A 19056-nucleotide genomic window follows, 5' to 3' on the forward strand; every position below is an offset into this window, starting at 1 on the left:
TATTTGAAGTTAGACAACTTGACCAATGATTCTTACCAGTAATAATTCAACCTATTAGGTTCTTTTTAATCAAAATGTCATGGTCTGTCATTTAGGAATTACTTAAATTACTTTAATTTGAAAGCATACTTTGTACAAAAGTTGCATTTGGGGTTAACATTTGTAGCTTAATAGTAGCAAATGTCATACAATTACATCACGAACTTTGACATCATCCATTAATCTTTAAAAAAAAACTAGAAGCACATCCTTGATAAGTAGTTTTACTGCATAGTGGGGTTGTTTAAATAGAGATCAGTCATCCAAAAACACTCAATCTAGTTACACAAGATTGTAAATGAAATCTTATACAAAACTAAGTCAAGTTTCAGCTACAGCCTATGTATTTGATGAAAGCACATGCCTTAAAATGATACAGGAAAGCACAATATTCACACAAACCTTTTTTCTAACAAAGATCAGTATAGCTTTAGAGTATTTACATATAAACACATCCTTACAGGCAAAAGATAACTAAAATACCTGATTTTCTACCTGATTTCTGAGTACTGTGCCTTAGAAAAAACACTATTTATAAACATGTTCCAAATATAGTATCGCTTCTGATAAACTCCCAAAGAAACATTCAACCAAATACACTTCCATTAACCTGCTTTTACTTCTTGTTTCCATTTAGGAGATAATAGATTGAAATATTATGCAAGTAGCAAAGGCTTGATCCAACAAGGTCTGCTTACTAACATGTTGAAAAGTAATTCCTATACAATAGCACCTCCACCTGCCTAAAAAATGTACTGCATTTTATTTTACTGCAGGATCAAGTTCTTGAAGTTTAAATTTGTACATTTTTATGGGGTTCTAGACCCACTTGATTGGTTAATGGATTGTTAGTATGTGACAGTAGTGAATTCAGATTACTATTAAACTAATATGATACGTACAATTAATGTATCATTTGTCACCCTTTCCATCTAGTGCAATTCACTAAAGTCTTTTGGAACATGACATTCAACATTTCTTTTTTTTTTTTTTTTCCCCCAATGCAAAAGCTCTAACATCTGCATACAGCTTGGATCATAGTTCCCCACATCACGTTATTAATGGTGGGCACATTTCCTCTGCCTGGTCTATAGATTTGAATCAAAAGCTAGTTACACTCACTCTTACTGAAATGTGCTTTTGCAGCAATGTTCACCCATTTCCCAGGCTGAAACTGAAAATACATCTTTAATTAATGACTGAATTTCATGTACAGAAAATCAACTAAATTTTAAGATGAGGCCAACACCACTGAACCACCATGAAGCTGCCTGCAGTATAAATTAAACTGCCAATACACTGTGACACACTTCCAGTTGATGCTGACACCCTAAGCCTGCTGCAGTGGCTCATCAAGTTATACACTTCATATTGCAGCCTGCACAAGGAAGCCAGGTTCATCTGCTAAACTCATTAAATCAGACCACCGCACAGGATACAAGAAATTTTCTAATCGCATGTTGTTGTTTTTTTTCTTCCTTCCCACTGCTTAAGGCTATATAAGCCTCATCAATCAAACCACCCCATTCTGTATACAGATCAGAAAATTTTAGGTTTTGCTGCGAATAGCTCATTACCAAACAGAAAAGGCCAGTATTTGCAGCCCACACAGGCATCAATAAATCTCTGAAATGTCAATTAATGAGGCAGATAAAGGACTCTCCAGTGAGCAAGTAATGGCAAACCTAACACACACAGAGTACTGGTAAGGTACAACATTTCCAGATCAATTAAATAGAATACAGAATGCATGCATATTGTTTCATTGTCTTATCTTGGTATAGACTGTTAAAGATAATCCACAACAATACCTCTGATAATTAATGATCAGTTTGTATTAATGTGTCAAAAGTAGCCTGGGTAGCCGTTTCAAATTAAGATACTGTACATTTCCAGGAATCTTTTTAATAACCTATTTTGTGTTTTCTCTTTCATAGTGCTGTAACTATGCCATCCAAAAAATGTCATCCACTTCTAAAAATCAAAGTAAGGTTTCAGAAATTACCACTTTGGAAACTTTGAGTAAGCAAATAGAATAAATCATAGTTTCAGAGGGGACACGTGACCACTAGTGGTCATTTTTGACAGTCTTACAGAAATGCAGTTTGAAGTGGTTAAAGAAATGTCATTTTTGCTGGAATAATTTACATACAGGGTAAATAATGATCCAAGCAGAAACAACACCAGGGGATTATAGAAGGCACACTGATAATAGGTAAAAACTGAAATATATATATATTAAGAACATGTAGATGATCTAAAGTATCACTGTGGATATGATATATCGAAGTGCTGGTCCTCTCACGACTCCTGACGACTGTACATCTTGTTTGAATTACTTTTATTAAAAAACATTATGGTGATGAGGAAGGCTGCACATAAAGTGCAAACACCAGAGTTTTAAACAGAGCCATGTAGAAATGAAGCTGTTTATTCTCACAGGGATTCTGCCAGCATTCAAGAAAATGAAAACAAATGGTGCAATTCCCTGGAAGAAAAACGACTTCACTTACACGGGTGTCTACAATCAATCTTGGAAATACTACAGAACATGTGCATTTTAAATTTACAGATATTGCAAAACTAATAAAAAAAATACCTGCATCCATTTTCTCATAAGGTATTGAGCATGGTTCAACAAATGGCAAGTTAAAAAAAAAAAAAAAAAGTGGCAACATTTTTTTTAATAAAGTGCCTGCACTTAAATTCAACTCCGATTTATTCCACTCAGTTTTTTTTTTCTTTAATGTAACACCTCACAGAATACAGTTGAATAATTCTGCATGTGAAATATGCACATTCAAATTCAAGATACCTCCTCTGCCAATGTAGGTCTCAAAAGAAATATAGCCTCTTAATTAAACTGGCAAATCAGGCCTACTTGTATTCTGCAAATATGCTCATCAATAGGGTTAACCCTTTTTGCTCTCTGAAGCTGTTGCATTAATAAACAATTGGAGAAGCACAACAGCAATGGGCCACAATTATCTACCTTACAGTACTTGGCATACTTTAGAGTCGATGGGGCCCCGGGGGGGTTCAATTTAAAAAATATTTTCCAAATTCTGCCAATCCTGTCTCTGACCACTTAGTTAATAAGATTACCTGCTTTAAATTCACCACTTTTCCTGCCATTGTTTTGGGAATCAATTTCTTTGTTGAAAGAAAACAGGGTTTTCCAAGGATGGCCATATGGTCGAGAGCCGCAAGACATGTACTGTGAACATGAAATGTTTGCGAGCAAGACATTTTAAATACTAGCATTGTTGTGCAGTACAGTAGCTGTTAGGCTATCTCTTGATACACAAGAACGAGGTATAGAACATTGCAGAGCCTACACAGTTTGTGTAACTGGTATTGTACTGTAGATCTACAGTGTATTAAACTTTACATGTAACACACTGGTGTGTTTCCATTAGTTCTGTTTATACTGTATGCATTACACACTTTAAATAAAATATATTCAGTTATTATGAAGCAAAATACAGTAACTGACCTGATTTCACCAAAAATACCACATAAAAACACATTTTTGTAAGGATTATTTTTGACAAGCTCTTCCCTTGAAGATCTGAATGCTGGGTTTAAAACTAAAAAGACACATTATTTATTTATTTATTTTTTTAATGACTGCTGCATGTATTAAACTGTTCAACTCTGTGGATGACAAATGCACTGTATTTATTTTGAAAGGGATTACAGTACCTTCTCATGACGAGACGTAAGATATAAATCTAATAATTTAACACCTGCAATATAACATTTAAACATGCATGTTTTAGTCTAGCGCCAACAATTATATAAAAAAAATTAATTCATCTGAATAAGGACATTTGACACGATATTCCATGCTTATTTCGGCTGCTGTTCTTTGCTCCTCCCCAGCAGTGTTTACTGCATCAGCGATTACCTGCAACTTTTTTTTTTTCTTTGTGACTAAAACTTCCAGAAAACTTGCCAAATAGAATGGATTTGTGACGACCAACCATTTCACTAACTTGGAATTTTTTTTTTACTTAAAAAAAATAGCTTTCCTTTGCAACCCTGCCACTGTGCCTTAAAACTGATTACCGAGTTAGTGATTTCACTCATTGCAGATCGCAAGCAACGGCACTAGCGAAGTGCTTTATGAAACGCACACAGTGCCGACCTCTGCGTCCTTGCAACCTCATCGCAAGCACATCGCAATCGCAGGACTTTTGTGAAACAGGTCCCTAGAATACTGCCAAACTCAGGAAGTTGTTTTTTTCTCATCACACACAAATTACGGATTTTATGCATGTCCACTGAGATTCAACATCTGAACAGCCAATAAAAAAAAAAAAAAGTCAAACTGTAAAGCATTGAAGGAACAAAATTATTCAGTCCAAACAACCTGATTTCAGCAGCATGACGTTGAATTGTACCATTTGATTGACTAGTTTTCATGATATTCATATCCTGTTTTGTTAACAGAAAAGACAAGGCATTGCAGTGCATTAAACAAAAATACAGGCACAGGCAACTAAAGTCTATCATTTTTAATTGTTTTAAGTTATAATACATCATGCTACTTAACTGTGTCTCACTAGTGATGTATTGCTCAGATATAAAATATATTCGTTATTATAGTTTTCTTAACACATTTCAGGAGAGAAAACACAATATAATTGTAAACTTTACTGACATGATTTAGCAACATTATCCAGCTATTACAAACCATCAAAGCACAATGCAGTATAGAGTACACATCCTTCCAATCCAGTCATCCAGTCATTGTATTCAGTGCTTCAGCGGTTGACTTCCTGATCATTAAACTGTTTTAATGCTTACTGAAAGCCATTCTAATCTAAATAACTGGAAAATTAAATATAAACGCTGGGTTGACTGCTTGAATTTCACTTTAAAGCTGAATTCTGGAGATCGAGTAAGGTTTCATGCTTCTGCAGCGCCATCTAGTGGTCTACACAAATCAGAACCCCTCATAAACAAACACTATACCTCTGTTCCAATGCTATTCACTAGTTCAATGAGGTTCACAATTTTGTAGTTCTGTATTCCTGCCAAGGTTATGGACCATCACTGACCAGTAATTCATCATGACCTACAGGACCTGTGGCATACGTAACACACAGACATGTCGTATCCTTAGATTTTGATACAATCAATAACCTGTGGTAAATAATACTGTAAATAATATTGGATAAGAGATTCTTTAGATTCCAGTAAAAATAAGCATGCATAGACAGACTTAAAGGCACCTCTTTGTATCACGTGGTTATGCTACTCTCAATAACTTAAAGCATTCCAGGTTTCATTACAATTAGAGAAGCAGCTCTCTAGATCTATGCAGAAGTCTACAGTGTTACATACTTTACACACACGGTTGTGCAAACAGGCACCGGTCACAGGAATATTCATCCCCAGCTGAGAACAATAATACCAGAATATGTTGACACCCATTTCTTTTAAAGCAGCGCTTTAATAATCTCCAAGGTGATATGAAAGAAAATGATTTTAAAACCACCCATCAGACAGGTTGCAGTTGCTAATATTAGATTTCAAGACAAGGTTGGCTAATGACCCTAAAAAGACATCCACCACAATCACATGAAACAAAAAACAGCATTCCTAATGGTACTCATTTTACAACCACCCATAAATCCATAAATTACATAAACTGGCAATAAAATTGCCATTGCATTAATGACAGGTTAGACCTAATATGTTTATTCACCTTTGCCCGATTACAGTTAAATTGTTATCCCTGCTCTGCATTATTTTGCAACAATTTAATTTACAGCACTGTGGCAGGGCCAAAGTCCTTAATGTAAATAGTGTGTGGTAATGTAAGGTTTGCAGGGATGGGGTTAAACCTGTCCCTGTCAACAATCACTGGTGTGGCCATTCTCCAATTAGATAATTCAGTGCTTATTGGAGAATGACCACCTGTATGTAAAGAAGGAGACATATTTATGAGTCTCATTGTTGACGCTGTCCTGCTACAAGTACGTTTTGCACATTATAATGAGATTACTTTATAATACACAGAAATCAGCTTGCTATATTTGCTCTCCTCAAACAAAACAACAGCACAAGCTTGCAGCACAAAGAAATCAGAAAAGGATTGAATCTACAGTACCCAGGTAAATCACCCCACACCACCCAATGAAATTTATACTTAAAATTGTGGGTTGTACTGTATGTCAAATCAGTCAATGAGATTAGTTTGCTACAGCATTACTTTGTCACATCTAGAATTTTAACGAATTTGATACTCTAACCTCTACGTTTAAAGTATCCAATCTGCTCAGTAGTGGCATCAAAATGAATCCATGTAATCCCAACATTAACAAACTGGGTAACAAAGTGTACAAAGACATTCACTGACGGATTGTGAAAACCTTCACAACCCTTATATGGAATGTTTTGTCCCTTTCCTATGCTTTTAAACAGGTTTTCACTGCATTTAAAGATATTCATAAATGGGATACATTGGCAGCAGTCTTTATCTGAATTATTAAATATTATTCAAACTTCACATATCATAACTATGTATTACTGCTTTCCAAGTTAATTTGCTACAATAAAATAATAATTTAGTATCCAAAGATTTGTGAAGTCTATGCTGAACACTTGAGTCTAGAAATTGTAGTTCTATGTCTCTGGTGAAGTCAATGTGTGGTGACTTCTTGTGGCTACAAATGCATTAAAAAGTGCAGGAGCATTGTAAATGAGACATGACATGTCAAAAGGGCTGTTCTTGGTAAATGGTTACAACCTACCCAAGTAATTTAAAATGGTCAATCTTCACTGTTGGCTTCAATAAAACTCTGATCTCCTTTCAAATACTTCAAATACTCTCTTTTTTTTCTCTTCATAACAAATATACTTATTTTCCTCTGCAGGCAATAGAGCCTCCCATAACCTCCTGCATGTGCCCGTTAACCTTCCCAGTAGACTTTGTTTCTCATCACTGTTAGATTAAACCCATCTATTAGCCTATGCTTCAAACCAGTGCTCCAACAGCTAAAAATTGCCTAGTTTTCCCACTCTTTTGATGTACATAGTGTGGTTTGTACTATGTACTATATTTTTTAAAACAAACGCACAAAAAACAACAAAAAAAGAAATACCAATAATCTATTAATTCTCTTTTCATCCAGATTTTAGATTGAGGGCCTAATTTAATTAATGTTTTAGCAGGAGAAAATGTCTGGGAACATTTAAATTCTTGCAATATATGCATTTTTTTTAATTAGTCTGAATAAACAAATTGTTGCTGATATGTTTCACAAAGAATTAAACTTTCTTAAATGTTTAAAAGTACATGGAAAAATTTCTGAGAAAAGACAATTCCTTTAAAGCCAAAACAACTAATGTAAATGCTAAACAACGGGCTAAAGATCCACATATGAAGATGGTGGCAAATTGTTTTGGATCACACACAAAAATCCACTCTCGATCATCTGGCCTCCAAAAAACACAAACGGAAATACGAGGAAGATTGTAGTAACACCGTGTAACAATTTTTTTTTTTTTTTTTTGTTCCTGGGTAGTAAGTGTTATTTCCTAATTGCTTATGCCTCAAAAGTATAGAAAATGGCTATTATTCCCCACAAACTTTGCTTTTGTGACCAGGACAGTGATATTTTGAAATTTACCTATTTTCCAGAACATTCCAGATAGATTCAGTGCTGAGTAAACTTGGAGTAACTTCTAGAACTTTCTAGAACTTTCCAGTAATATAAATAGTAGTATAAATACAGGGGCCTTAAGCCCACCAGTTCAGTTTAGTTCCAGCTGCCTAAGTGGATACATATCTGGATACTACCCCAACCAAAAAGACCTCAACGACTTGATTAGAGATCTTGGTCTCACCAAGTCCAATGCCGAGCTTTTGACGTCTAGGCTCAAGCAGTGGAACTTGTTGGATGAAAGCGTGCAAGTCGCAGATCAGAGGAAGCGTCACCAACCTTTTTCCAGCTTCTTCACCCGTCAAGATGGGCTCTGCTTCTGCCACAATGTGACCAGTCTGTTCGAGGCAATCGGAATCGCCTGTAACCAGAATGAGTGGCGCCTCTTCATTGACAGCTCATCCAGGAGCCTCAAAGCCGTGCTGCTCCATAATGGTAACAAGTACCCGTCTCTTCCCCTGGCTCACTCGGTGCACCTCAAAGAGGATTACAACAGCATCAAGACCTTGCTGGACGTCTTGAAGTATGATGAGTACTGCTGGGAGGTCATAGGAGACTTCAAAATGGTGGCATTCCTGATGGGTCTCCAAGGCGGTTTTACCAAGTTTCCCTGCTATCTTTGCCTTTGGGACAGCAGGGACACCAAGGCGCACTACCACAGGCGGGACTGGCCACAGCGGACCGAGTTCTCTGTGGGGAGGAACAACGTCAAGTGGGAGCCACTGGTGGACCCCCGGAAGGTGCTGATGCCACCACTGCACATCAAATTGGGCCTTATGAAACAATTTGTCAGAGCTCTAGATAAGGAGTCGGCAGCCTTCAAGTACCTTCAAGACTTCTTCCCTAAGCTGTCTGAGGCAAAGGTCAAAGCCGGTGTCTTCGTCGGACCACAGATAAAGAAGATCCTGGAGTGCAATGAATTCCCCAAGAAGCTCACTAGTAAGGAGAAAGCGGCTTGGAACAGCTTTGTCGCAGTGGTTCGGGGCTTCCTGGGCAATCACAAGGCCGAAAACTATGTGGAGCTGGTTGAGACTCTGGTGAAGAACTACGGCACAATGGGCTGTAGGATGTCCCTCAAAGTCCATATCCTTGATGCTCATCTTGATAAATTCAAGGAGAACATGGGAGCGTACTCGGAGGAGCAAGGCGAGCGCTTCCACCAGGATATACTGGACTTTGAACGCCGCTATCAAGGACAGTATAACGAGAACATGATGGGAGACTACATTTGGGGGCTGATTCGTGAAAGTGATTTACAGTATAATCGTAAATCTCGAAAAACTACTCACTTCTAAATCTTTTGTAGTCATTTTTGTATTACTTTAGTATAAATACATGTTAATTTGGATTCATATGTTGTTTTTTTCTGACTTTATGTGAACGAAAAGACACAAATTCGCCCGTTTTCTCATTGGAAATAGGTACATTTCAAAATATCACTGTCCTGGTCACAAAAGCAAAGTTTGTGGGGAATAATAGCCATTTTCTATACTTTTGAGGCATAAGCAACTAGGAAATAACACTTACTACCCAGGAACAAAAATTGTGTTACATAGTGTAATTCAACAAAAAGTAAAAAAAAAATGACAACGACCCTACACAGCAAGACAATATCCGAAAGGTAACGTATCAAGGAAAAAAACATTTTTTACTTTACTGTCTTATGGCAATATGTGTGTATGTGATTAATGCAGATGTTTATTAAATCATTTTCAACTTCAGATACAGAAAAGTAAAGATTATATTCACTTTTTAAAGCTGAATGATGTTATGAAAACCTAGCGGTTGAAACGTTGTTGTAAAAATTTACATGTTAGAAATGTGTCACTTTAAATATGATTTTTTTTTTTGTAGTTGTTATGTTTCCCATGTCTGCTGATCAAGTAGCAATACATTGTTTTTGCACTTGGAAGAAAGAGCATAGAGTAAAAAGAATATACAGTGCACTCTGTTTATTGGATGAAATCGACCGTTAACAACTGGCTTTTTTATTCCATAGAGAAACACTCATTTATCGTAACTAAACTCTTTAAACATATTCAACATGGAACAAAACCATGCCAACATTCTAACTGAACAACACACTATTATTATTGCTGTTATTACTATTGCTATTATTATTATTACCAAATCATTTAGCTGATGCTTTTTTCCCCAAGGCAATCATTAATACAGCACGTTACAACATTTACACAACTTTTGGTACTGCGGAGTTATACGGTAAAGATCCAAATTTTAAAAGTCTCTCAAATAAACTGCAACAAACATAATATACACAAGTGCATTACACTGACTATTACTTATTTTTTATATTCTGCTGCAGAATTTAGGACATTTTGTTGCAGAATTCCCCAGGCAGTGAAACATAATTGCATTATTGAGAATCCAACAGATGCTCTGTCCTTCAGGGCTGATCGACATTTCCTGTTCCTACAATGTACCACACATTTCAGGTCAAAAACATTATGATGGTCATCTTTCTCCTGACAAAACACACCAGAGTAAAAGTAGGTATTTGCAGTTAGGATTATATTACACTGCAGGGCATTTCTTTAAAATGTTAACTACTTACATTTTGTTTAAATACATTTATTTTTTAACCATCAAATAAGATATTTTATTTTGCTTGTTTATTGCCATGTTTCAAAATACAGATTACAGAATATGACTTGTACCCACAGCTACATACAAGTAAGTGCATCAAAGCAGACTGGTATTGACTTGTCTCCCTCTGAATCATCACAGTCATACCAAGCATGGAAACCTGTACTATTTAATGCACCAATAAAAACCTTAGTACAGTTCAAGAGATTTAATGTTGCTACCTCGAATCCTCAAATCAGTCACAGGACATATCTTATGCAAAGTCATTTCTCACTCTGTCTTGCCATCTGCTGGGCATTTCTAATCTCCAAGGTTGACTAATTTCTCTTTAATTTTGTAACATGGAGCTGCCAAGTTATCTGGATCTCAGCTAGTAAAACCTCAGGCACTGTTGGTGTTTAATAAATACTGATGCAATGCAAAATCTGTTTGTATTTCATTACAACCAAATATGCAAAAGACAGAACCATTCCCTTATGAATTTCAATTAAGTTGCAACACATATCGACCAGAATGTTTTGCACTTAATGATCCATGCTATACTGCCTCTCTGCCAGTTCTGCAGGTTGTAGAATTCCTAGGTTGTTGCTATGTACCAAATATTGTAAGGACTGGATAAACTACTTTGCATGTACAGAGTCCAAACTCTCATTGTGTGTTGGGTTATAATGATTTGACTAATGCATTAGGTGTTCAATAGTTCTGATGTACTGTAGACTGATTTTCAGCAAAAAGGAGGTAAGGAAATACATGCAATTTCAATTGAATACAAAATAATACACATTGCAGGTTACATTTAATTAAACTAATATTTAAATAGTAAACTAATATTGCATAATAACTCACATTTGAAATATGTTGACCTGCATCAACAATTTGAGTGTATAATATAACGGATAACTGTATATTAAATAATTGTGAATTTCTTTATACAAAGGAGTTCTCAAATTAAAAGATTTAGCAACTGCAAATATTTTTTTAAAAGTGTGACACAATTTGATGAGTCTGTGAATACTGAACTACTCCCCTTGCATCTCCAGGACGCAGTTTTAGAGTATGTCTGTGCAGAGTGACCACCAAATAGACCAACAACTCAGAAGATCCAATGTTGCTGTCATTGAATGTATCTAATGTAATACACACGAGAAAAGAGGCTCCATGGAAAATGTGTAAATTATTCAATGTGTGCTTCATGGGAATTTATGGCACATAATAATTACTGTACATATACCGAAATATTTTGTGTTCACTTACTTTAAGGATATTTTGGGTCTCATTCCATTTGTTCGTCCATTCTTTGGTCAGTTCTCTTACCTGTCAAGAAGTAAATTAAGTGTTATTTTTTTTTAACAGTAAATTCCATTGTTATACTAATTTACCAATAACTGACTGGAAAAGCTCCACAGTAAATGGCAGACTCGGTGGGCCTACAGATTATTGACTCAATGGACAACTACCCACTCCAGGCAGGGATCATGTTTAATCTGACCAACCCCCTATTAAATCTGACCAATCCCCGGCCACAGAGCTTGTGTAGTTTCAGACCTATCATAGCTCAGCGACTTGCCCAGCCCTCCTTCAAGTGTAGCGGTGGTGAGTTTTAATATCAAATACATTTACATAAACCTGCAGTTTATAAATGGGGGGAGGGGGTCTTTGCTTTTAGTTTAAATTTACAGGTTTTGCTGCGTGTAGAACGTAGAAAACGCTAGGTTATTATCATAACTCTGGTTTCCTGAAATAAAAATGTAACCGTTTCCTCATGGGTATTTATCCTTTAATACCGTCTAACCTGAATAGATATATCAAAGCTGCACATAGTGCTTGTGACGTAGTCGTGCCCGCCCCCCGAGGGCATAAACGACCACTGACACAAGTATCGTCATAATTTTTCCTTCAAGATGCAATCATGGACGCAGCGACACTTGATCAACCACCTCCTCAGAAGCAGCGATAGACAGCAGATCCTCTTGCTGCCATTTTGCATTTACTACTCCCTGTTGTGCTCTAACGGCAAAGAGGGAGCAGGTGGAGCAGTGCAGTCGTGCAGTAGCTCAGCCAACATGTTGCCCTGTTGGGAGACCGCCTCCCAGAGCTCATCCAGCAGCTCAGATCTATGAGACCGGTGGCACTTTCTCCTCCTCTTCTTAGGACTGGTAAACCGGAGGAGGGGAGAGAGAAGTAGAAGGAGAGGATGAGGAAGACCGTGAAGCCGGTCTCCTACTCTCCCTAGGCACAGAGCCCTCATGAGAGTCCTCTCTTTCTGAGCAGAGGAAGGAGGGGAGCCTTGTCTAGGTGGAACGGACGAAGAGCACTCTACAGAGCTGTGTGACACTTCTCCAATGTACACTTGGAGAAAGACGCACAAAACTCACAGAAGTTGCGGTTGGCGAGTGCCTCTTTAGCATGCTCCTGGACCTAGACAGGCAGGAGACCCGTCTTGCATACATTGCAATAATGAAACCCTGGCATGATGTAATGGCAGTAGTGTGCAATGCAAACGACTGTCAGCTGTAACTGCTACAACAGTATAGAATATATTATTAATACCCAAGGGAAACTGAACAACACATGCAGTCAGCAATGCGTCAACAGTGATAAATGACTCTAACCAGATCCGCCGATAGATCAGGGATGGTACTGTCTAGCCTTGGTTACTTTAAAATACCTGCACTGTGCCCAAGCACTATTACAGGACTGTATAGATTATAGTACAATGTACGATACACACAGTGTCAATGGTACGGTGTGGTGCACAATGCATGGTACACACGATACAGTGCAAACGGTACAGTACTGAGCAAAGATCACTGTATCCCTGCAACGGTACAAAACCGTGTACGGTATAAAGTACGGTGCAGAGCACGGTACACTATCGTTACAGTAACCTCATTCATAAGGAATCGTATTTTGTCATATACTTGTACTTACTAGAACTGAAGTCATTGTATTTTATCTTGCTCTTAATTGTATTAATACTTGTACTGTGATTCTTGAAATGTATTTTTTTTAAACGACTGTAAGTCGCCCTGGGTAAGGTCGTCCGCTAAGAAGAAGAAGAAGAAGAAGAAGAAGAAGAAGAAGAAGAAGAAGAAGGGTTGTAGATCAGTGACCTACAGTTACAGAAGAAGCAATATACAGGGATGCCCACCTGAATAGCTTTTGGCTTAACATAACACAGCCCTAAGACTGGAGGAAGCCTGCTGTCAAGCCGTGACAGCCTTCACAATGGCACTGCAAGCAGAGACCGAGCAGCAACGAAACACTGCAGAAAGGACTGCGAGCATTCAGACCCAAAGCAGAGCTGAGCCCAGCAACTGCTAGTGAATCGGCAAAGGTAACCTTGTTTGTGGTACAAAGTACCGACGGGAACGGGAGCAGGTCTAGGACCTACAGTTACCACAGGAACAAAATAGGGATGCCCACCTATAACGCTTTTTGGCTAACCAACAGCTCGAAACCCGAGGAAAGCCTACTGCTAGAGCCCTATAACAGTCTTCACACTAATTCTGCAAGCAGATCTATCTCTGGCAATGAGACACTGTGGGAAAAAACTGCAAGCAGATTGACCCAGCGCGAGCTCATGTAGTTTCACAGCAAAACACTGTCAATTAAACTGATTTTATTACTATTAGTATTGTAGTATTGTTAATACAGTACATTTTATTTCACAAACATAAACAAATTGAAATTTCAATGATCGTAGATTAAAAGCACTAAGGGCGCTACTACTAATAAAACCAGACTGCAATATAAACAAAAAGGTATACCAAAGCCATAGCCAGCTATTTATTTAAGCTCTCTTGCACTTTGCTTAGCTGCAGTGCATGGGCAAGTGCCTCTCTGATTTTTCATGGCTGGCTGATGGCCTGTATACTGTAATAACAATACTGTACTAATAATAGTACAATCAGTTTAATTTACGGGGTTTGGCTGTGAAACAATTACATGGGCTTTTAAATCCTCCACGTCCTTACTTTCTCATTTAAACGTGGAATGAAGAATGAGAATAAGAGACTATGTATTGATGTTAATACAATTACGAATAGTGATTGTAACAATGTGTATCCATCTTAAAAATATATAACTTTATTAAAGATTAGTCACTTATTTAAATGTTGCACCTTTGCTGTTGTCCCAGCTGTACTGTATCCTGGTAGAACCTACAGCACACTCAACGCTACAATATTGTAATGACCCGGCGATTTCCATTGTTGCAGGACTTATTGACTTGTCCTGTTTGTCTTTTATGTTTTGCTTTGCCACGCTACTAGCTAGCATGGGCGGGGGTTGTTAGTTGCCAGTCTGTCCGGGTTCACCAATCCTGGGCATGCATTTGTACCCCTAGAAAGCTGGTGTGAAATTGGGGTCCGAATGGCAAGCCTGGGATTGATAAAGGTGGATGGAGGGCGCGATTTAATGCAAAGCGATAAATAGGAGTGCACGCCTGAGCCGTTGTGTGAGACTCTGACAGTCTGTCTCAGTGAGAGCGAGACGTAGACTGGAATTTACTTTGTTTTGCTTTGGCATGGTCTTTAATTGTTTATTTCACCTGTGCTAATAAACTGCTGAATTAGAGCGCAAAGCTCTAGTACTGCCTGTGTGGAGCCTATTTTCATTTTACACACGACGTTACAATCTGCGTTGTAACCAGAGCTGACATTCTACCAAGGTCAAACTTAGGTTTCAAGCTATAGCTGGCAGTATTTATATGACTGCTTGGTATTTACTATTCAACCTCCAAATCTATGTTACATTTGTGATTGTTTTGCCTGTAAAATGATTACTTAGCCAATGGAATATGTGCCCGATGCTCAGTATCTGAACTTCATTGGAGGCGAGATTAAGGACTAGCTAAGTTTTGTTTTGTTTAGTTGGAGCACCGAGTTATTTTGATTTGAATACATTTTGTTGATGGAGTCCTCAACCACATCTCCAATTCACCAATGCAATTAACTCTGGATTGTTTTATTCTGCTTAGGTGCCCTTCAGGGCTTTACAACCTGTGATGCCGACATGTTAACTACCGTGTCTAATTTGTGTAGCTGATAACTAATATGCCTCTGTTTTTACGAAGCCCTGGAAAAAAGGATCCATTTGATATATTTTATTTTTGTAAATGCGAAAAGCATATTTTATCTTATAAATAAAAACAATGAACTCCATTGTGCTTGTCCTCTACTTTCCTAGTGGTTCAGGATTGCTCCTTCCCAATAAAAGAACCTGTGCTGTTAAACTAGGGCAAAATTGGGAAACATTACATTTTAGCTGCTCTTCCTTTATAGAGGTGGCGTAGTCGGATTACTGTACGGCACGGTGGTGGCTTAGCCTGAGCAGAGTTGCCCCCACTGTAGTTTTGCACTGGTTTGGCTTCACTACCCTGCCCCCGTTACACACAGAAAAGCAACAGAGAAAATTAAGGAGTCTTTTGTACTTTACCTCGGTGTCCTCATGGCTAGTTACGGCCATGGTTACAATATGTTATTTTAGAAAAGTCGTATTTTTCTAAATATAGTACTGTTTAGTTGAAGGGGGGTGCAGCACAAAAAATACTCTGAAGGTGGGCACAGCAAAAAAAGTTTGGGAACCCCTGTACTGAAGACATTTTTACTCCCATGTGGTGATTCCACTGTAATATCCATGTGTTCATCACAGTCAGCCAATTTTAAAAGCATTTCAACCCTAAGCTATACATCATTTGCAGGTAAAATTTGTGTATATTTCAAACTCGTAATTTGAATCACAGCCAGTCCCATAGGTTTTCAAAGTTGATTTAACAAGGCAATACTAACATAACTGCTGAAAAACAACAAATATTTCTTAGAAATTGTCATTTAATTCAGCACCTACATTGGTGCTATTAACAGAAAAATGTATTCAATATACACTTATACAATTATTTACCCTGGCTTCATTTTGATGAAGTTTTTCTTCCATACTCAAAGCTGTAGGAGAGTCAAGAAGCGCAATCTAAAAGTAAAATAAATAAATAAATAAATAAATAAATAAATAAATAAATAAAATGCATAATCATCAGTTATATACATTTGATCTATACATCAGAAAACATAATACACATCCAGTATCATAAAAATAAAGGCAACCACAGACATAATTTCTTCTTTTTTTTTTTTTTTAATAATGTAAAATTCTACATGAGGAAGTATGACAGAGGATCTGTTCCAGTATTGACAATCCTCTGAATATAATGGCCACACTGTGTATAACGTGCATCCTGTATATAGCGTACATGCCATAACTGCTTTGGGTTACATCTCGTACACACACCTCTTGCACATTGCACAATAGGTGTTTGTTTTCAATCAAAAACACAGAGCAGCGCATACATAACACTGTTGATTTATAGTATCCTAAAATTTGTAAAAGGATTATTATTATTTGTATTTATTTTTTTAAATATGGTACACTGTCTATTTTCATAATTGTAAAATAAAAACATGTTGTGTTTGGATGTTACTTTCATCTTAAATTTTTATGTATATGTCCATCAGAAATGGGTCTTGCAAAAGCAGTAGCGGAAATCCTTAAACCACAGCAGCAGGACCCCCAAGCTGAGTTACAGGAGCATGTTATGAGTGTGTCTGTATTTCAACAAATGGGAATGTAAGAACCATGAGTGAATGTCATACTGGTGAAGCCTTGGTACTGAGGCTTAAAGTTCTTTGTAACATACATAATGTATATCATAATTGCATGAGTGCAAAGTTAATGTGTTAACAGTAAGTTTATAACCTCCCTCCTGAATTCAATATGTATTGATAGGAGATGGGCCTGGAGAGCTGTGTTTCAATTATGAATTCCAGTTGACTGTAACAAGTACGTTATAAAATGGTTACAATTGAGACTGTTTTTGGAAAACATACATTGTCTATATATATATATATATATATATATATATATATATATGTTTGTTTTTAACATTTTTATTTATATGAACACAAACTATTTTTACATTAAAAGCAGCAAACAAACACCTACAGAATACTGACTTTAAAAAAAAAAAATAATAAAACAATAAAGATATAACAATAAATGTAATTAAAAACATATGGTATTGTAATTGTAACTGTAACTGGGTGTTAAAACATTTGTATGATAAATCTCAGTGTATTTTTTTAAACGTTATAGTTTCTTCCCTTTTTCCTAAATTCTGACTTCAGAAAAGAGAAGACCCTGATTGATGTTCTCATTATGCAGCTAGCTGATGATGATGATTAGGTATTCGTAACAGTTTTTGTCTAATTAAATATTGCTAATTCTGGATTTAACTGATCAAATATTCATAATGCTGATTAGCGTTGTTTTTAACCAAGGAGTGCTAAGGAAACTATGATGAACAAATAGATCTCTGTGACAGTCATGCCTACATAGCTTTTAAAAATGTCAGGAATTCATGTCATCAAATGAGTCACTGTGACTGCGATTTTCTAGGAGAAAATGAAGTGAAAACATTTTGATTAAAAAACAAACCTGGTTCCCCTGTGCCAGAAGTGCTTTCAGTCGAGCAATTTCAGCTCGCAGCTCGCGGATAAGCTTGACGTTGGAATCTTCATTAATGGTAGGCTTGTTGATAATGTTTTTGGCTCTATTTGCATAGCGAAGTGTACTTAAAGTTTCTCCATAATTGACATCAGCAGGCGAGACAGCTATTAAACATAAGAAATCAAAAGTTATTAGGAGGGATGTGCTCTTTTTATTTATATATAAACAGACAAGCTTGGCAAACCAGTTGACAAGTAAGCCTCTCTCCAGGCTTGAACTGTAAAATAACACTGAAAAATATGCCAAGCTTAATGCACGCCAGGTTTGTCAAATGAATGTTATAACTCCAATTAACAGGAATAAGTGACACATAATAATCTTTTCTGTACCCAAAGTGGAATCATATCACCCACATAATAAGCACCCACACAATTAGAGCACACAATGACACTAAGAATCACCTTCTTGTTGTCTGTCACTAAACAATTAGATGCATACCAGAAAAAACACATCAGCTGAGAAAGTAGAAAAATGCTGCAAACAAAATTCCTTCACAACCATTATAGTAGCACATAAGATTTTCAAATGACATGCTGCGTACTTGTAGGCTAATAACAAACATTCTGGCAAATTAATGTTTGTTAAAAGGAATACAAATCATGCTGTTTTGAGGAGTCACAATCATATAGATCTTTTTTTGTATTTAAATTAATTAATTTTATGAATTCTATTACATTTAAATGTAATTTAAAAGCTACTGTAGTCATTTACAAACAGTAATATCTCTGTGCTACAAATTAGTGTGGCAAGGATGATATATACAGGTATACGGTAGCAAGTATAGGCGCAGTGCAAATAATTGCGGATGCAAAATTAAAATTGCATTGCGGCCAGGCAATTATTTTGCACTGCACCCTATGTAAGTTCAACACGCACAAATAATGACCCACAATTATGACAATGAGGGTCTCAATGAGCGCATCAGTCTATTTAGTGGCCGCCCTTGCAGAGTTAGGAGTACAAAGAGCAGTAGTCGCTGAATGACATTTGTGGAGCATGAAAATACAAACCAAAAAAAATGTCAAAAAAAGGGCAGCGAAGTCCTCTTGGCGCATGGAAAAGAAAAGTTTTCTGAGAAGGAGCTGTTTGGAAAAGCCTCAGCCAACATCAGTTATGCTAGTATCCTTAGAAAATTATATGTATTGGTCTGCCCTTTTTAGCATGACATCTAGAA

General features: G+C 36.9%; 1 protein-coding gene across 2 annotated transcripts in view; it reads right to left on the reverse strand.

Moving 5' to 3' along the window:
• Positions 1–19056, reverse strand: part of kif16ba (kinesin family member 16Ba) — a 140238-nt gene that overhangs the window by 95725 nt on the left and 25457 nt on the right. For both annotated transcript variants that reach the window (XM_034005346.3, XM_034005345.3), the window contains exons 10-12: positions 17811–17986; positions 16224–16289; positions 11574–11633 (exon numbers count right to left, since the gene is read on the reverse strand). In XM_034005346.3, coding sequence (XP_033861237.3) covers positions 11574–11633; positions 16224–16289; positions 17811–17986 — 302 coding nt within the window. The remainder of the gene's footprint in view (positions 1–11573; positions 11634–16223; positions 16290–17810; positions 17987–19056) is intronic.

This window comes from Acipenser ruthenus, chromosome 5 (genome assembly GCF_902713425.1).
Source record: "Acipenser ruthenus chromosome 5, fAciRut3.2 maternal haplotype, whole genome shotgun sequence".
NCBI classification, from domain to species: domain Eukaryota; kingdom Metazoa; phylum Chordata; class Actinopteri; order Acipenseriformes; family Acipenseridae; genus Acipenser; species Acipenser ruthenus.